Source organism: Chanodichthys erythropterus, chromosome 11 (assembly GCF_024489055.1).
Source record: "Chanodichthys erythropterus isolate Z2021 chromosome 11, ASM2448905v1, whole genome shotgun sequence".
Lineage (NCBI taxonomy): Eukaryota > Metazoa > Chordata > Actinopteri > Cypriniformes > Xenocyprididae > Chanodichthys > Chanodichthys erythropterus.
The window spans coordinates 11,081,786-11,099,546 of NC_090231.1; the positions used below are offsets into that span (position 1 = coordinate 11,081,786).

The 17,761-nt window shown below is 37.8% G+C and overlaps 1 protein-coding gene across 3 annotated transcripts in view; it reads left to right on the plus strand.

Annotated features, from left to right (window-relative positions):
* The window catches only part of si:ch73-211e3.1 (mastermind-like domain-containing protein 1), an 85,200-nt gene that overhangs the window by 33,957 nt on the left and 33,482 nt on the right, over positions 1-17,761 (plus strand). Inside the window, exons 1-2 of one of the 3 annotated variants that reach the window (XM_067401638.1) lie at positions 2,203-2,280; positions 13,199-14,851. In XM_067401638.1, the coding sequence (XP_067257739.1) occupies positions 13,277-14,851 (1,575 nt within the window). In that variant the 5' untranslated portion in view covers positions 2,203-2,280; positions 13,199-13,276. Of the gene's footprint in view, positions 1-2,202; positions 2,281-11,712; positions 11,717-13,198; positions 14,852-17,761 lie in introns of those variants that run through there. The other 2 variants (XM_067401640.1, XM_067401637.1) reach the window with 2 other exon arrangements.

Sequence of the window (17,761 nt, forward strand, 5' to 3'; positions counted from 1 at the left end):
GATGAATAATCTGTTTGAATTTACACCTACATTTATGCATTTGGCAGACTCTTTTATCCACATTGCATTAAAGATGTGCATTTTATCAGTTAATGCATTCCCTGGGAATAAAACCCATGACCTTGGCATTGCTAGCGCCATGTTTAACTGTTTGAGCTACAGGTAATGAATCAGTCTAAAACACTGCAATGGGTGATTTACAGCATTATAAGAGTGAAAATGAACATTAGAACGCAAACAAATTGAATTGAATCTGAATTGAGTTGGGAAACTGATTCCACTTTACTTCCTAAGACCATATACTGCGTGAAAATGTTCAGCTTTTGGGCACTCTCATAGTTTAATTCTGTCTAATAGTATGTTTGTAAGTGAAAGTGAAATGCAAAGGTAAACCCATACTCTGAATTTGTTCTCTGCATTTAACCCATTCAAGTCATTTCCTGTCAGTATTGAGAATCGAACCTGCAACCTTTGGGTTACCAGTCTCACTCTAACCAGCCCCCTAAGTCACACAAGTCACACAGTGTGTGTGTGTGTGTGTGTGTGTGTGTTTATATGATTAACGAGAACACAAAATTGTATAATGACATGGTTATTACATTGGTATTACAACATAAACATGGTTTTTATGAGGACATTTCCTAAGTCTTCATAATTAAAAATGGCTTAAAAACATACTAAACACTGTTTTATTAAAAATATAAGAATGTAGGGAGTTTTCTGTGATGGGTAGATGTAGGGTTAGAATATATAGTTTGTACAATATAAAAACCATTATGCCTATGGAATGTCCTCATAATGATAGGTGCACCAACGTGTGTGTGTGTGTGTGTGTGTCTTTGACGCAGCTGGAGTGTCCAGTGAGACTAGCAGAGCTGCTAAATTAGCCCTACCCTGCAGCTGCTCTTATATATAGCCACACACAAACACACACACTTTCTCACGCACACTCTTTCTCTCCTGTTTTATTAATAAAAGTGCTCGGATGGACGTTAAAACAGGCTGAGGATGACAACAGGAATCGCTGTGCGTTTGGTCAAGATGACTACCAAGTGCAGCAAAAAAAAAATCACTGAATGAACACTTCCTATCTGTGCGAACACAGATGTGCCTACATGCACACATATCCAAACAAAGACGTGCTGTCTTGCATTTCTTTTCTCTCTCGTTTCCTTTTGTCTTTGTCCTACGTTTATCTTTCACTATGAAAAGGCTGTGCATCTGTCTCTCTCCTCTCGCTCGCTCACTCGCTCCTCGCAAGTTCATTGACATTCATTGAACACAGCAACGAGTGCTCAGACCTTCCGGCACTCTGCGCTCAGAAACTGTTTGTGTGTGTTCATCGCTTTCTAGCTCTGTGATTAGTATTGTTATTCTGTATCAATAAGTGAGTTAAATCACAGTTTTGCTTTTCTTAGAGAAAAATAACAGATGGAACGACTTGGTTTGATGTCAATGTGTTTAAACTGCAATGTTCATGTTTTAATGAGTATTTTTTTTGTCTAGCTTTCAGTGAAAACATCTTTTTTACACAATTAATGAGATTAATCACCTAATCAACAGAACTGTGCAAGATAGGAAGACTTTTTGAAAATTGCATTGCTTGAACTGCCATATTTTGTAGTTGTTTTTCGCTTGTTTATGCTTAATTTTATTTAAAAATCTGCTAGTTGCTCTGTTGCTTATCAGGTGAATTTACTACAAACCCGATTCCAAAAAAGTTGGGACACTGTACAAATTGTGAATAAAAACAGAATGCAATGATGTGGAAGTTTCAAATTTCAATATTTTATTCAGAATACAACATAGATGACATATCAAATGTTTAAACTGAGAAAATGTATAATTGTAAGGGAAAAATAAGTTGATTTTAAATCAACACATCTCAAAAAAGTTGGGACAAGGCCATGTTTACCACTGTGTGGCATCCCCTCTTCTTTTTATAACAGTCTGCAAACGTCTGGGGACTGAGGAGACAATTTGCTCAAGTTTAGGAATAGGAATGTTGTCCCATTCTTGTCTAATACAGGCTCTGGTTGCTCAACTGTCTTAGGTCTTCTTTGTCGCATCTTCGTCTTTATGATGCACCAAATATTTTCTATGGGTGAAAGATCTGGACTGCAGGCTGGCCATTACCCAGATCCTTCTTCTACTGTGGTCTGGCGTTGTCATGTTGGAAAATGCAAGGTCTTCCCTGAAAGAGACGAAGTCTGGATGGGAGCATATGTTGTACTAGAACTTGGATATACCTTTCAGCATTGATGGTGCCTTTCCAGATGTGTAAGCTGCACATGCACTCATGCAACCCCATACCATCAGAGATGCAGGCTTCTGAACTGAGCTCTCATGAAATCCAAAATGAGCCAATATTTGGCATGACATTTCAAATGTTATCTATATTCTATTGTGAATAAAATATAAGTTTAAGAGATTTTGTAAATTATTGCATTCCTTTTTTATTCACAATTTGTACAGTGTCCCAACTTTTTTGGAATCGGGTTTGTATTTTACTAGAAAATAATTTAATTATTGAAAATATTCAGTTTTTTTTTTTTACTTTTGTTGGAAAACGTCAGTGATATCCAGGGTTTTTGTTTGTTTGTTTTTTTCAATGATTTTTTGTCATTAATATCTTATGGTGGTGGTGTTTATCAGGTGAATTTATGTTTTTTTAATCTAAAAAGATGATTTTATTGGAAGACATTTTTTTTTTTGCAGGGCTTTTTGCGTGTTATGCAATGATACTTGTTAGGGGAATTTAACTTTTTTGATCTTGTGAAGATGTTTTTGTTGAAAAATATATCTCAAATGATATTTCGCTTTTTTGCAGTGTGGTTTATATATAATATTTATATATATATATAGTATATATAATAAATGTACAGTCCCTTATCAGGTGAAGGAATCTTGTTTTACAAATGTTTAGATATTTTTACTGGAAAGCAGGACAAAGATACTCGTTACGACAGTGTAGAGAAAGTAAGCGGAAAGAGTGTTTAGGGTATTCCCTCAGTCTGATCTCTCTGTCACTTGTTGCCCGTCATTTACTGAAATCAAAACCGGAAAACATCCTAAAGCCGCACAAACAACCATTCACACGTATATATGTCATATGAGAGTGATTATCAAGAAAGGAAAGAAAAACAAGCAATGACTCAGAGTAAAAGTGCCCCAGTTATCTAAATCTCTCTCTCTCTCCTGATGAGAATTCAAGGACTTCTTCTCACACATGATCTTACAGTATGTGTCGCCCTACTGCTGCATGCTTTTCAAATCCTGTAATATACATACATCAACTTTTTTCTCACCAGTGGTAGTGAACAACAAATGAACCCAATGAGCGGAGCTTGATTTTAGTCAGTATGACCTGTAGGCTGACTGTTGTCTTGACTAATCAGTAGTAAGGATGTGGGATTGTATTATGTTAAGGTGATTTACATGTATTAGAGGGGTGAACATGCCTTTATTTGTGCCAATTAGTTTACTTGTTGGACATTTTTTGAGTGTGAACTGCATGGTTGACAGATTAAAAAATAATTACATTGGTCTTTCTTTGTTTTAATGGTGACTTCCTCTCTTTCTTGCTCTCTGGGGTGTTGGGGAAGGGCTCACTCCCCACTCTCCTAATCCCCTTTATCCTGTCTGAAACCTACCCCACCTGTCGTTACACATCTGGACACACACACACACACACACACACACATTATCTATGACTGTGTTAACATACATTTAGGGTGACAAGCTTATAACATACTTTATTTGTACAGACGTACATACTGCACTTGTAGACGATGTATGTACAAGCCTGTTTATACAAAATATGGTTTGTTAGGATACTAGCTGTTATATTTATACAAATAGATTCTACACTGTCACATACAGGTAAGATTTAAAGATATGATATACATAGTTGTCATTTGGTAGTAGGAATAAATACAAGCTGATTCTAAATAGGCTTCAAATATGAGACATAATATGGTGTAATATTCAATCATATGGTAAGACAGTTGCTAAATCAGTCACACCATAGTGTTAAGATGAGATTCAAGATAAATGACTGCACAGAAATTGTAATTAGTTTATCTCCTTATTCAATTATCCACACAATTATCGCTTTCTAATTAAGATTTGAAGAGCATTGCGGGTTTCTGTGTGTTATGGGGATGTTGGTAGATTAGAGATTGAAGATCTGGGCTAGTAATCCGTTGGTTAGTGGTTCATGCAGAATTACTGGGATCCCCCATCACTAGCGTGCCCTTGAGCGAGGCACTTAACCCTGGGCTGCTCCGGAGGGAAGAATCCCTGCAATAAATGTGATGTTAGTCACTTTGGGTAAGAAAATGTCTGCTAAAATGACAGTATTAAAAAGTGATTCTAATGTATTTCCCTTTAGAAACCTACTTTGACAATACAGTGTTCATATGCATTTTTTTTTTTTTTTTTTTTAATTAATACTTTTATTCAGCAAGGATGCCTTAAATTGATCAAAGGTGACTTTTGTAATGTTACAAATTTTTTGTTTGAATTGAATTCAGTTCTTTTGAACTTTCTATTCATCAAAAAATCATGCAAATGAAAGTTTTATGGTTTCTACATATATTAAAATAGACAACAGTTATTTTAAATTGTATTAGCATTTTGCAATATTACTGTATTTTTAATCAAATAAATGCAACTTTGATGAGCATAAAAGACTTACTGACCACAAACTTTTGAATCATAGTGTATATATTTCAAAAATCAGACTGCAGTTCTCCTATTGCATTTCTATAGAATATAATATATTATTACTCACCATATTGAGGATTTAGACTATAAAAATGAAATGCGAAAACATAAGTGCGATACTTCGTTATGATTTTCATATGATGTTTGCTGAGATTTATCATCCACAGTGACATATTTCCACAAAGCTTTAACAAAATCAATGCGATCCTTTTATATTTGTAACCTCAGTTTATTTGCAGAGATTTGAGAAAATAGATTCATTTCTCTTTGTTGAGATGAATTGCTAATCAAGCTGTATTATATTTCCAGGTTCATGTGGACACATGAAGCTGGAAATATAATCGAGAAACTCTACTTTTCATTACCTACGTCTATTGTAGCTGACTCATTTTATTGATCGGAAGGTATTAGTATTTCAAGTTTATGTTTGCTGCCGTATAGCTCAGGCAGTGGTCCTAGCAATGCTAACATCACAGGTTCAGTTTTGATAAAATGTACATCTTGTTTGTAGCTTTGGACAATAGCATCTGAATGCATAAATGTAAATGAATGTAACATTATACTCTTCATTTGGCAAACTATCATTAATATAATAATAAAAATAGTTCTTAGTTAACATTTATCTAACTAGACAGGTCACGTCTGAACAAATACTTATTTGCAAGGTCATCTTGTTTGTGTGTGTGTGTACAAGATGAGTGTTTGTGTTTGTGCTGCAAAAGACAGAGTTGGAGGCAGAAACCATCACCAGAGCCGAGCAGAAGACACTAACACACACATACGCACGGCACACGCTCATACTAGCGCAGTGGCGCATGGCTGGCGGGCTATTCTTTGTTTATTAGCATATCTAGATGACAGTGGCATCGCAGAGGCAGCGGTAATTAAGGGCACAACAATGGAAACCGTAATGATGATTGGCATACCATTACATGCCACAGGGAAGGAGGGAGGGAGAAAGGGAAAGAGAAAAGGAGTGCAGTGGGAAAAGAGATAAATGAAGAAAGCTTGCTCTTTTAATCTCAGCAGGGCTACTACCTCCGTGTGCATGCGGGTCTGTGCGTAGGCGTGCACGTGTAAGTTTGCTCTGTTGTTCGCCTGTGTGTAAATATGCGCAAACTCGTTTACTCTCGCTGGAAAGTCGCTTGTTTTCCTTTCCCCTTCCTGTCACACAAGCACACTGATTTCTTTGAGATGGCTTATTCAGAAAGGAGGGGTTTTCTTTCACCCTGTCTCACCTCTCTTCCTTTTTAAGTGTCTTGTTAAATTTCGTGCTACAAGTCTACTTTCTCCCTGAGTTTTTGTGACTTTTTTTCCTTTAAATGCAAAACAGTGCTAGCATGAAATGTAAAGGTTTTAAATTCTCTCATTTACTGTAAATGGTGCAGTAGGCGATTTCCGAGAAACACTGTTGATATTTGAAATCAACCCAAACAAACACATGCCTCCCTTCATTGCTCCACCCCCAAAACACGCAATGCAAGAAGTGGATGTGGAAATAATGCTTTGCGAAAAATAATGCGAAGATGGCGAATGAACAACGTGGAGGAACAAAAAATTAGCATACAAGAGTACATACAAGCTCATTGAGTTCATTGTTAGTTTCCAGCAGCACTTTTTATTCGAGGAAACATTAAAGTAATCAAAAGTGATTGTAAAAACATAAATTGTTACAAAATGTTTCTATTTTAAATAAATGCTGTTCTTTTGAACTTTCTATTCATCAATAAATAATGAAAAAGAAATGTATTGCGGCGTTCTCAAAAATATTAAGCAGCACAACTGTTTTCAACATTGATAATAAGAAGAAATGTTTCTTGAGGACAAAATCAGCATATTTGAATTATTTCTGAAGGATCATGTGACACTGAACACTGGAATAATGATATTGAAAATTCTGCTTTTGCCATCACAGAAATAAATTTTACATTTATTTTAAATGTTTTAAAATGTATTTATTAAATAAAAAGTCAAATAGAAAAGTTATTTTACATTGTAATAATATTTCACAATATTACTGTTTTTTGGTCAAATAAATGAAACCTTTAAGAGCATAAGAAACTTCTTTTAAAAACTATGTAAATGAATGAGAACTTGGGCTTTTAAGCTACAAAATGACAAAAAAAGAACATCAAAGTTTGCTTAAAGTGATCCATATGGGACATAGCGTATATTTCAAGCCATGTGATAGCAGTTATGTGAGGAACGTACTGAGATATCAGTCGATATTCAGAATATTCACAGATATTTGTCCTCTCCAATGAGCTGTTAACCACTATATCTGGTATTATTGTTGGAGTCAGTGAGTCCAACTCTAGAACTAGATCAGTCCATTTCATGAATCTTTCAGACCAGCTGTATGAACTGGATCAAATGATTCATTGATAAGATCTGACTCAGAATAAAAATTTGTTCACATTTCTGACAATACACTGCTTCTCTCATGAAATCTCAATGAAGTGCCAAGGACAAGTGCAGAGAACAAGATTTTCAGTGAAAAACAACTTAAATGTCAGTCTGTTTCTCTCACAAATCTGAAGTCGTATGGACCACACTGTAAAACAAATCCTGTAGTTTTTTCAAAATAATTTTGGCAAAACTGTACATTTTACAGTATAAAACTGTTGTTTACAAACAAGAAAATTTGAATGTAAACCAGTAAATTCAACAATGCACATTACTACTAAGATCTGCTTTGTAAATTTAACAACCACCATAATAATGCACAATGCCACATGAAGAATCAGTTCATCACGAGTAGCTTTTCCACGAGCTTAAGTACATACTAATATAAAGAAGGTGCACGGAGTCATTCACGCAAACGCAAAACACCATCATGGTAATCCACAACACTTACATAATGCAATAAAAATTCATTAAACAACAGAAGATGTAGCATAAAACCCTAATGGACATAACTGATAACAAAAATTATTAAGAAACATGTAGAGTGTCATTGTGGGAATTTCAGTTTACAGTTTTTGACTGCAAATTATACATTGATTTGTTCTTTTTTACTTCTAAAAATTGTAAAATTTACTGTGAAAATTACATAAAATGTCTGGTAAGAGCTTTTACAGTTTTTCCCTGTATATACGGTAACTTACTGTTATCCTATTTACAATTTTTCTGTAGCATTTTTACAACATTTTACCGTTAAAATCACATTAATTTTTCTATAGTGTACTTTTATGGGGCTTTTTGTCATTTTAGAGCCTTCAGTCCCTATATCCCCATTCACCTTTTTGTTATATTGAAAAGAGCGGTCAGGATATTCATCAAAAGATATCTTTTGTGTTCCACAGAAGAAAGAAAGTTGACTAAACAATGACATTTTTGGGTTTAATTTCCCCACCGGGATCTGTAAAGTACCTCTGTCTATCTCAGCACCTCTGTTTATCTTGGTGAGCGTATGAGAGGTTGACTGTGTTTTCCGGCACACACACGCATACACACACACATTAGGCGTGTTTATGTTGGTCTATGAGACGAAACTCTGTTTATATGTGCAAGACCCCTCCTATTCTGTTTCTTTTGGCACAAACCCTCTCCCTTCTCTACCCTGTATCTCTATCTTTCTCTCTCACACACATACTCCTCATCCTGTTTCTGTGTTCTCTAACAAGAGGGACTGTCTTTAATCACCCTTGTTGTACAGTGAAATGTACGGGTAGCTTTTCTCAAAATCTTCCACTGAATCATTGCTCTGATAACCTTCTGCACCCACAAGCCAAAAGTAGATTTATTTTTTTAAGTAGTATATTTTTGTTGTTTGGAGCCAGCAATGTTCTGAACTGATTTGAGTTTATTTTTTCTAATTAGTCACTGCATATTCAGTAATGATGGTACAGTCTTGGTATCCTTTAAAATAATTACGTGTTAAAGATTCCATAACTTGTCTTGGTATCTGTGAAGAGTCCAAAAGCTTCTGAATCATTGATTCGTTTCAGATGACTGCACAGACAGGGACACCGTGGTTGAATAATCAGCAGTTGCTGAGGTTGATCGATAGCGGCCGTCATGGAAAGCTGTGTGTGCGGACATGACAGCCAGGTCTAGACGCAAGAGGAATGAACAGTGAGAAGACAAATATCATAGTATAACAAATGATTTGAACATCCAGAACTAGAACTATACTTGGAGTATAAGAAGATCAGTAAATAGTATTACCAATACTAATTTTACATAGACTTTTTGATTAGAAGCAGCATCAATGCTAGGGCTGCACAACGATTAATCGCGATTAATCGTTTGCAAAATAAAAGTCTGTGTTTACGTAATATGTGTGTGTTCTGTATAATAATTATGTATACATAAATACATGTATATATTTCTTAAATTTATACATGTATAAATACATTTACATATTTATATATTTTTTATATTACATATAAATATAAATATTTTATATATAAATATATTTTTTCTTAAATATATACATGTATGTGCATGTACTTATATATACATAATTATTACACACAGAACACACACATATTACGTAAACACAGACTTTTATTTTGCAAACGATTAATCGGGATTAAGCACGATTAATCGTTGTGCAGCCCTATGTAATCCAGTGTTATTTAATATAAAATACTACTGACAAAATGCATAATGCATACCTTTAACTAGTCATTTTCATATGAACAGCCTGCCAGTAAATACATTTATTTTAGTCTCAGATATTTTTGTGTTGATTCATTTAAAAAAAAAAAAAAAAAGAAAAGAAAACTTCTTTTGAATCATTTGTACACAAATTGCATTGTCATTTCTGTCATTAAGTTTGCCAGGAGAATGAAAGTAGCATTTTTGAAGCTTGTGCATGAGCATCAGTGTTCAAGAACCTCAGGAGGAATCTGCAATTAAATCAAAATCTGATAATAAAGCAAAACGATGAAGAACAAAATAGTGAAGTAGTTCTCAGATGCCATGTTCATAATTTACAGCAATAATCTGGCATTAATTGTGATCTTGATCTACCCATTAGCTGGGAAATAGTAGTGAAAAGTAGTGACTAATTAATTTCTCCAACATTGCATTGTACTAAGGTAGTTAAAGGGTTAGTTCACCCAAAAAGTAAAATTTCTGTTATTAATTACTCAGCCTCATGTCGTTCCAAACCCGTAAGACCTCAGTTCATCATCAGAGCACAAATAAAGATATTTTTGATGAAACCTGTTTTTTTATTCCCCATAGAAAGCAACGCAAGTACCACACTTGAAAGACATGGTTAAAATAGTGAAACGTGACTACAGTGTTTCAACCTTGATGTTATGAAGTGATGAGAGTACTTTTTGTGCGCAAAAGCAAAACATAAATAACGACTTTATTCAACAATTTTGTTCCCTCCCCTGTCAATCTCCTACGCTGTTTACATCCAGCACTTCCAGGTTGTACGTCAGAACGCCGGCTCACTATTGGTCGCTCTTGCATCAGCAGCAGGCAAATGCATCATGTTGCTCAGGTGAACAGCGTCGGCCAATACTGAGACGACGTTCTGACGTAGAACCTGGAAGCGCTGAACGTAAACCGCGTAGGAGTCTGACAGGGGAGAGAAGAAACTGTTGAATAAAGTCGTTATTTTTGTTTTGTTTTTGCACACAAAAAGTATTCTCGTCGCTTCATAAAATTCAAGGTTGAACCACTGCCGTCATGATGACTACTTTAATGATGTTTTTACTATGTTTCTGAAGCTTGAATGTGGTAATTATGTTGCTTTCTATGGGGGATAAAAAAAAAACAACTCTTGGGTTTCATCAAAAAAAATCTTAATTTGTGTTCCGAAGATGAACGAAGGTCTTACGGGCGTGGAACGACATGAGTAATCAATGACAGAAATTTAATTTTTGGTTGATCTAACCTTTTAAGCAGCAAGTTATGTTGTTGTATGAGAAAAGCACATCTGGTTGTGCTGTATGTGTTTGATTCACTAAAAAGAACCAAGTGATTATAGTATGACTCTAATGAACTGATTCTTTTTGGTGAATCAAAATGAATCAATTCTTTTAAATCGAACTACACTGGTCATGCTGTAGGTTCTGTTGCAGTGTTGCTGTGCTTCTGAATAATTAAATCAGGGAACTCTGTGAGAATATTTTTGTACAGTACATATTTTTGTACTGTTAACGGAACCAAATGTCATTCATGTCACCGATGTCGAACATGGTTTACCATGGCACACATACCAGTGTGCATTTTTGTATTTTTTTTTTTTTTTGTGTTTATTTGTGAAGTTGCTGTAGTGATGGACCGTTATGTGTAATCCTAAGATGTAAATTCTTTTAGTATTGGTGGTGGTAGAGGTAGTATCCGTTGGTCTCGGATACTATTTGATGATTTCAATCTCAATACCCACCAAATCCATCATCCAAATTATTGAGATCTACCATTACACACACTTAGACTGCACTAATTTATTAACCCCCTCTCATCACAAGCATTCTGTTTGTTTAGCATCCTGTGTGAATGTATGTGTGATGATTGTGTATTCAGTGAGTGTGTTGTGTATTCAGTGCAGTTTTAATGAGAATCAGAACAATGCAATCAGATGTATGCCTTACCAGCCATAATTATGAAGAATATGCACAGCAGTGTGGATGATAGGTCTGCTCCCTCTCTCTCCCTTTTGCCAGCGCTCTGTGCTGACAGATGGTTGTGTCAGTCATAATGGGACAAATCCGATCGCTACCGAATGAAAGGCGTCCCTCCAGCAGAGAAAGAGAGAGAGGGAGAGAGACAGTCGATGTGTCTGTATTGATGTGTTTACTCAGGGTGAAATTGGCATCCATTAGAGAGAGGATTGTATGTGCGCGTGTGTCAGTGAGAATACAGGCTCTAAAATGAAGGCTGCATTAATTCATATTCTGTTACACATGCATAGACACTCTTCCTTTTCGTCACGTGTTCACACACTGTCTCTTTTTCAAACACAGACACACACACGCACGGCAGGGTGGACTGCGCAGACAGCTTGGCGATGCCGGGGAAGGTGTGTCTCCAGAGTTCCATTGTTCTAGATGGAGAGGAATCTATGTGGAAAACCTCCTAGATAAAAAGGGGGTGGGGAATGGGGGGAAGAGAAAGGAGGAAAGAGTGCTTTTGTAGGAAGTGGACTACTAGCCAGTGTCCACAAGCCAGCATCTTGGGAAGGGCGTGAGGTGTAGTGTTTATATATTCCCGTATCGTATCTAGTGGATACAATGTAGGGAGCTGTCAAGAATGTTTTTTCTTTATGATATGTACAAGGCAATATTCTGTAATGGTTTTCCCAATGGCTTTTACAAGTCTGAGAAAGAGCTTAAAAATGGATAATGGTGTCAGAATCCTCATAAAATAGAGAGAATGCTGAAGAAGAAGCAAGAATGGAAAAAATACTGCACATTCTTCTGCAGCTGGAATGTTACAGTAAATTATTCATCCTGTCAAGAATCTGTTTCTTAGGAGGTCTCTCTTCATTCGTCTCTCTCTCTCTCTCTCTCTCTCTCAATCTTTTTATAAGGTTAAAAGTGGCATGGAACACACTGGATTTCTAGCTGCACTTGGACTAAAATCCACTACACTCTCTCCAGCCATCTCCTCTCTCTCTCTCTCTCTCTCTCTCTCACTCTCTCTTTTTGTCCCTCTTTTGTGGTTGTCTACCATTCTCTTAAACAATAAAGTGGTTTTCATTTAAAAAAATTCAAAAAATGTGTTGCTCTCATGAACCGACACTGCTAATGCCGGTGTTTTCTGCTGTATTTTGTAAGACTAGAATGAACACTCACAATTTGAGCTTACCAGCATTCTATTTTTAGTTGTATTCAATGCTTTGCTTTGATAAAAGGAATTCCTTGGAGGCCACATATCTAAAAAATGTCCAGACTCTGTCTTTTATATTATGTGATTTGCGAGTTTGCAAACATCTTCATTCTGAATGTGAATGAGGTGCTTTTGATTGGCGGCTCTTTAGTCTTAATCTGCTAAGAGGGCTCTCCAGAGGGCTAGAATTGGGAGGATGGGGTAAGAGAGAAGGCGTTCAGGGTGTTGACCCACGCACTAATGGAAACGGTCTGTTGAATGATCCCACTTCTGGCACCATTGGACAACAGCTGGGCCCTTGGAAGGCTCAGACCCAAAAAAGACAATTTTGGAAACAGGCATTCATACTGGTAATGTTTGAAAGATAGAGCCCTGAGATCCCTACAGACCATTTGTGGGCAGTAACAGACCAGTCGGCTCATAGTAACACAATTAAGTTGTTGCCAAAAAAACTAAATATATACTTGAGAAAATGTGAATGAATGTCCAGATTTAGACTGTTAGTAAATGTTGTCATATACCATCAGCTGACGTTACACAATTCTGATTGATTGGCAATCCTTTGTTGATGTTTTATTTTTTTTTTTTTTTTTTTATTGTGAAGTTCACCTTCATATTCTCCTTCAAGCAACTTGCAATGGTAACAAGCCTGTGTGTTTCTGTTTCTCCACAGCTGCCAGGATCCCTGAAGAGGAAATTGACTGGGGCTGTCGAGAGTTCTGCATCGCTAAACGGGGTCTCTGACACGTCTATGACCCAGGGAAGTGGCAAACGACCATGTCTGGAGGATGTCACCCTGGCAATGGGCCCCAGCTACCCTCAGCCCCCGTTTCCATCTGGGATGGGCAACCAGGGGAGTGTTCTGGAAGCTAACCGACTGAACAGTAACAACAACAATTTGGGCTCTCCGTATTCCGTACCCCCGAATACTAGTCCTGGATCAACCCCAGGGAACGCCGGAGGCTCAGGGGGCTTGACGAGTAACTTCAACCCAAATGGGAGTTCAGCCACACCTTCAGTGGAACAGGAACTGCAGGAGATTTTAGATGAACTTACAAAGAATCCTGATCCCTCTTTACCAGAGCTTGACATTGAGAAGATCTTAGGAAAAGAAAGCGATGACCAGGCAAACAGTGCTGGAGGTTTTGTCCACCCGGAGGGTAACGGCACCCCTAAAAGATCCCCACAGAGACAATCGCACCTGGAGGCCCACCTAACTCAGTCCCCTGGTTTCTCTCAATCTGGTTCCCCTCAAGTGGGTCCAAGTCCTGCTGGGGCACCATATACGCTACCACACCCTTCCAAACCAGTCCCGTCTCCACTTTCAGCATCACCCCTATCGTCCTCATCTTCACAAGGGCAAAATCAGGCACGGTCACCCATGCTTTCTGCCGCCCTATCGAGCCGGGCTGGATCCAACTGGCATGAGGTGTCACGGGCCCAACAGCTTCAGCAGATGGCGTCAAATAATAAGCACCATTCTAACAGCAGTGGTGGCCCCCCACCTGCACAGTCAGGGTTGTCTGGATTGGGCCAGCAGAGTACTTCCTGGGCTGGTCCCTCTCCACCCTACCGACCAGGGGATAAACTGCCTAACTCATCACCTCATCAGCAGCCCTTCAGCCCAGCAGGTAATATTCAGAGCCCCCAGAGCTCTCTAATCTCTAGCATGGCTCCAGCCCCATCCACCGGACCTTCACCACCCTACAGGCCAGAAAAGCTTGCCAGCCCAGCAATTGCTCAGCCTCCTTTCAGCCCCCAGAACAGCCTTCTGTCTGGAAATGCCCCACCAGGCGTTTCGGGCACTGCAATCCAAGGTTCTCAGGCAAGTTATCTTCCTGGTGTGGCTCCAACATCAAACAACACTCGACCATCGCCTCCTTACAGACCAGATAAACATCCGAGCCCAGCTGGGCAATGCCAACCAGGAACACAACCTCCCACACAAGGACATCTTTTCAACTCTCAAAATAATCAAGCACCTGCAATGTCTAGTCAGCTGTTCAAAGCCATCACATCCAACCAGCCACCGAGTAGCCTCAAGCTCCTCATGCAGGCACAGGGAAAACCCTCACAGCTGCAACTAAACAAGACCACCACAGCTGGTATGGGTCCAGAACCGTACTCCTTCAACAACACCAAGCCATTACGACATTTTGACCCCGATCCCTCTGTTGCCAAACTGGGTCCTCTAGCTGTGGGAGTATACCGCAATGCTAGCATGCAGCCCACAACGGCCACATCGGCCACAGGACATGGACATCTTCTGCCACAGCGCATGCAAAGGGGCATGCCAACTGGTGGTATCGTGCCTCACTGCAGAGATGTGAGTACCATCACTTGCTTGTTAAACTGATGTGTAGAATGTCATATATTTTGCAAATAATATCAGACAGCTAGTATAAAAGTCAACTTTTAGAATGAACTTTAGGAGTTTTGTTACCTTGAGGATTAGTGGTTTCCCCATGTGTAACTTCAGGTGTTTTTTAAAATTGGGAAAATAGAACAGTCTCTGGCAGTTTATAGAAGTTTCAATATAGTGTATGAAGCTGTACTTGAGTTGACTTTCCAAAGTGTAAACTTTGTAGCTCGTAGATGATTTCAAAACACTCTTTTTGTAAGAGTTATCCACCATGTCAGTTTCTGGATGATGTGTGAGTTCAGGGCAAGATTATGGGAGCAGACAAGAGCAGGGTGGAAGGAGATTATTTCTGTGCCACTAACGGTGCAGAACTGACACGCTTTACCTTTAAGTGCAGGAAATGGATGACTTCTGTTGTTGTTATTTTCGCAGACTGTAATGTGTCTATATTTTTGTTTCATAGAGTTGACAGTTGTGTAAGGGTGGAACTCCTACAGCGGTTCAGACTGTAAGGTTTGCCGAGCGACTAAAGAAACTTTATCAGTAAGATGTTAGAAAACTGTACATTTCTTGTCTATTACCACCCACTGCAACTTATACCAACGACGGAAATAAGCGCAGTTACAATAGCAAAATATGTGGGAGAGCGTTGCTATAGTGTGACAATATTGTATTGCAATAGGGAGCACATTAATGTTAATACTAAAACAAAAATAGTTAGCACATCATTTGTAATTGAAAGGGTTTAATGACAATATCTGATTATGGTTACACTTAAAATAATTACAAAATAGATGTATGAGATAATAAAATCATATACCATTAATCGTACCCAGCATGTATGAAAAAGTTACCTGAGAGAGAGAAAGAGAAATAGAGAAAGAGAGAGTGAAAGAGGAAGAGGGCAAGAGAGTGCCCGAGATCCAAGAAAAGAAGAGCATAGAAAAGAGACCAGAGCAACAGTTAAAATCTTCTTTTATCCCTTCCTTGACCATGTGACTGAAACTCAAATGTGAGACATTCAAACTGACCAATCAGAAGATTTAAACTTCCCCCACTGTACTAAAGGTGTGACCATTTGTAGACCCCCGATGTACATACATCTTGGCCTACAGGGCTTGATCACTATCAACACCTTTGAGCCTTCCAAATGGCCCTTGGCAAGAGAGAGTTGAAACAGTAAAGCAAATGTCTTTGTTCATTTTAAAATATCTTTAGATATTTTCAATTCTTACAGTCCCTCCTTGGCACCGTTGGCCACACTCATGTGTCAAAAGGTGGCACAATCCATGAAGACATGCTTTCTGTTGTGTGTAGATGTCAACTTCAGACTTCTTGTCCAGACTTGTTGCAATAGCAGTCGGTCAGTCTTCAGTCTTTGTTCTCCTTTCAGTCCTGCATGAGAAGGTCCATCAAATGGTGTTGCACCATTCATAGATATGCAAATCGTCCATCGAACACTTCACACCTCCACAAGAATCAGGTACTGATAATGGCAGAACTCAGTTGTCCCTCCTTTGAGACAAGACACAGGATTTGAACTTTGGCAGCAGGGACCCTGTGATTTAAAAGAACATATAACACAACAAACAGCAAAAGCATACATATGGCATTTGTCATTGGTCAGAGGTTTGATGTGGTCAGATTAAATTTGTCTCTGGCAATAAGCCCTTAAATCGATGTACTTGATAAAGTGGTCATGGCGAGAATAAAAGAAGATCTTACAAGCTCTTACATTGTTTCTGGAAACATTGAAATAAATTGCATAATAACAAAACAACAAATGTTGGTTTAAAACACCCCATTTCATGAAGAGTATCAGCAAAATATTCAGTGTAACCAAATGCAGAGATTCAAGTGAATAAATGTCCAAAAACATTGTTACAAGTCAATTGGACAAAATACAAAGAAACAAATGAAATAAGCTTCAAAATTGTTTCAAATGCATTTATGATAATACACCTTTTGTGCTTAGGTAGAATGAGAAATACTAACATACATTTTGATATTTAACTTGGTGAGACAAATAACAAAGTGATTTAGTAAATCCAAAGTAAAAAACAACAACAACAACTGGATGAAATTCACAGTTATAGTGCAGTCTAGACTTAAAGACTTAAAAACAAAAACATTATATGCATATATTTTGTGAGGCATATGTAGATGTCGATTTGACTTTGTGTGTGAAGATCAAATCTATGTGGCTGCATTTAGCTGTGGCTATGTGTAAATTCAATCATGCTCCAAACAAAGGTGAGGGAGTTTTACAATTGTGATGCAAATTTGGTCCTGTTGTAACAGGAGCCAACTTGAAGATGTGAGTATGAGGTGTGATTTGGCTCAAAATCCTTCTACACCAATGTTTTCATTAAGGAGCATGATAAAGTGCAAAGTTCAGAGTTTCTGAATCCTGTTGTGAGGAAAGCATTTTCATGGTTAATACAATTGTGAATCACATTGTAGCCACATGGCAATTCTGTGCTCCTGTACATGGTTTTACTCTAGCTATATGGACAATAGCAGAGTTTTCCATTTAGGAGACAAACAAATTCAACATAGTCACACATGCAACTAGAATTGCTACACAATTCCAGTGCTACACTTATTATTCCAATTAACACAGGATACATGGCCTAAAATGCACAGCATCTACAACCTATAACCTAAGTGTTTAATCCAACACTTACAGTAAAGCAATCATGTGTTTTAAAGAATAAACTCAGCTAGTCTATGTGTACATATAGTATCATAAACAACTTTAATGTGTTCTATGCGCACAATGTGTTTAGCACAATTACAGATTTGGAAATACAAACAGGATCATTGCTATTGGGCTGCTAATCCACTAGCAAGTGAAGTCAATAGTTGGAGGCC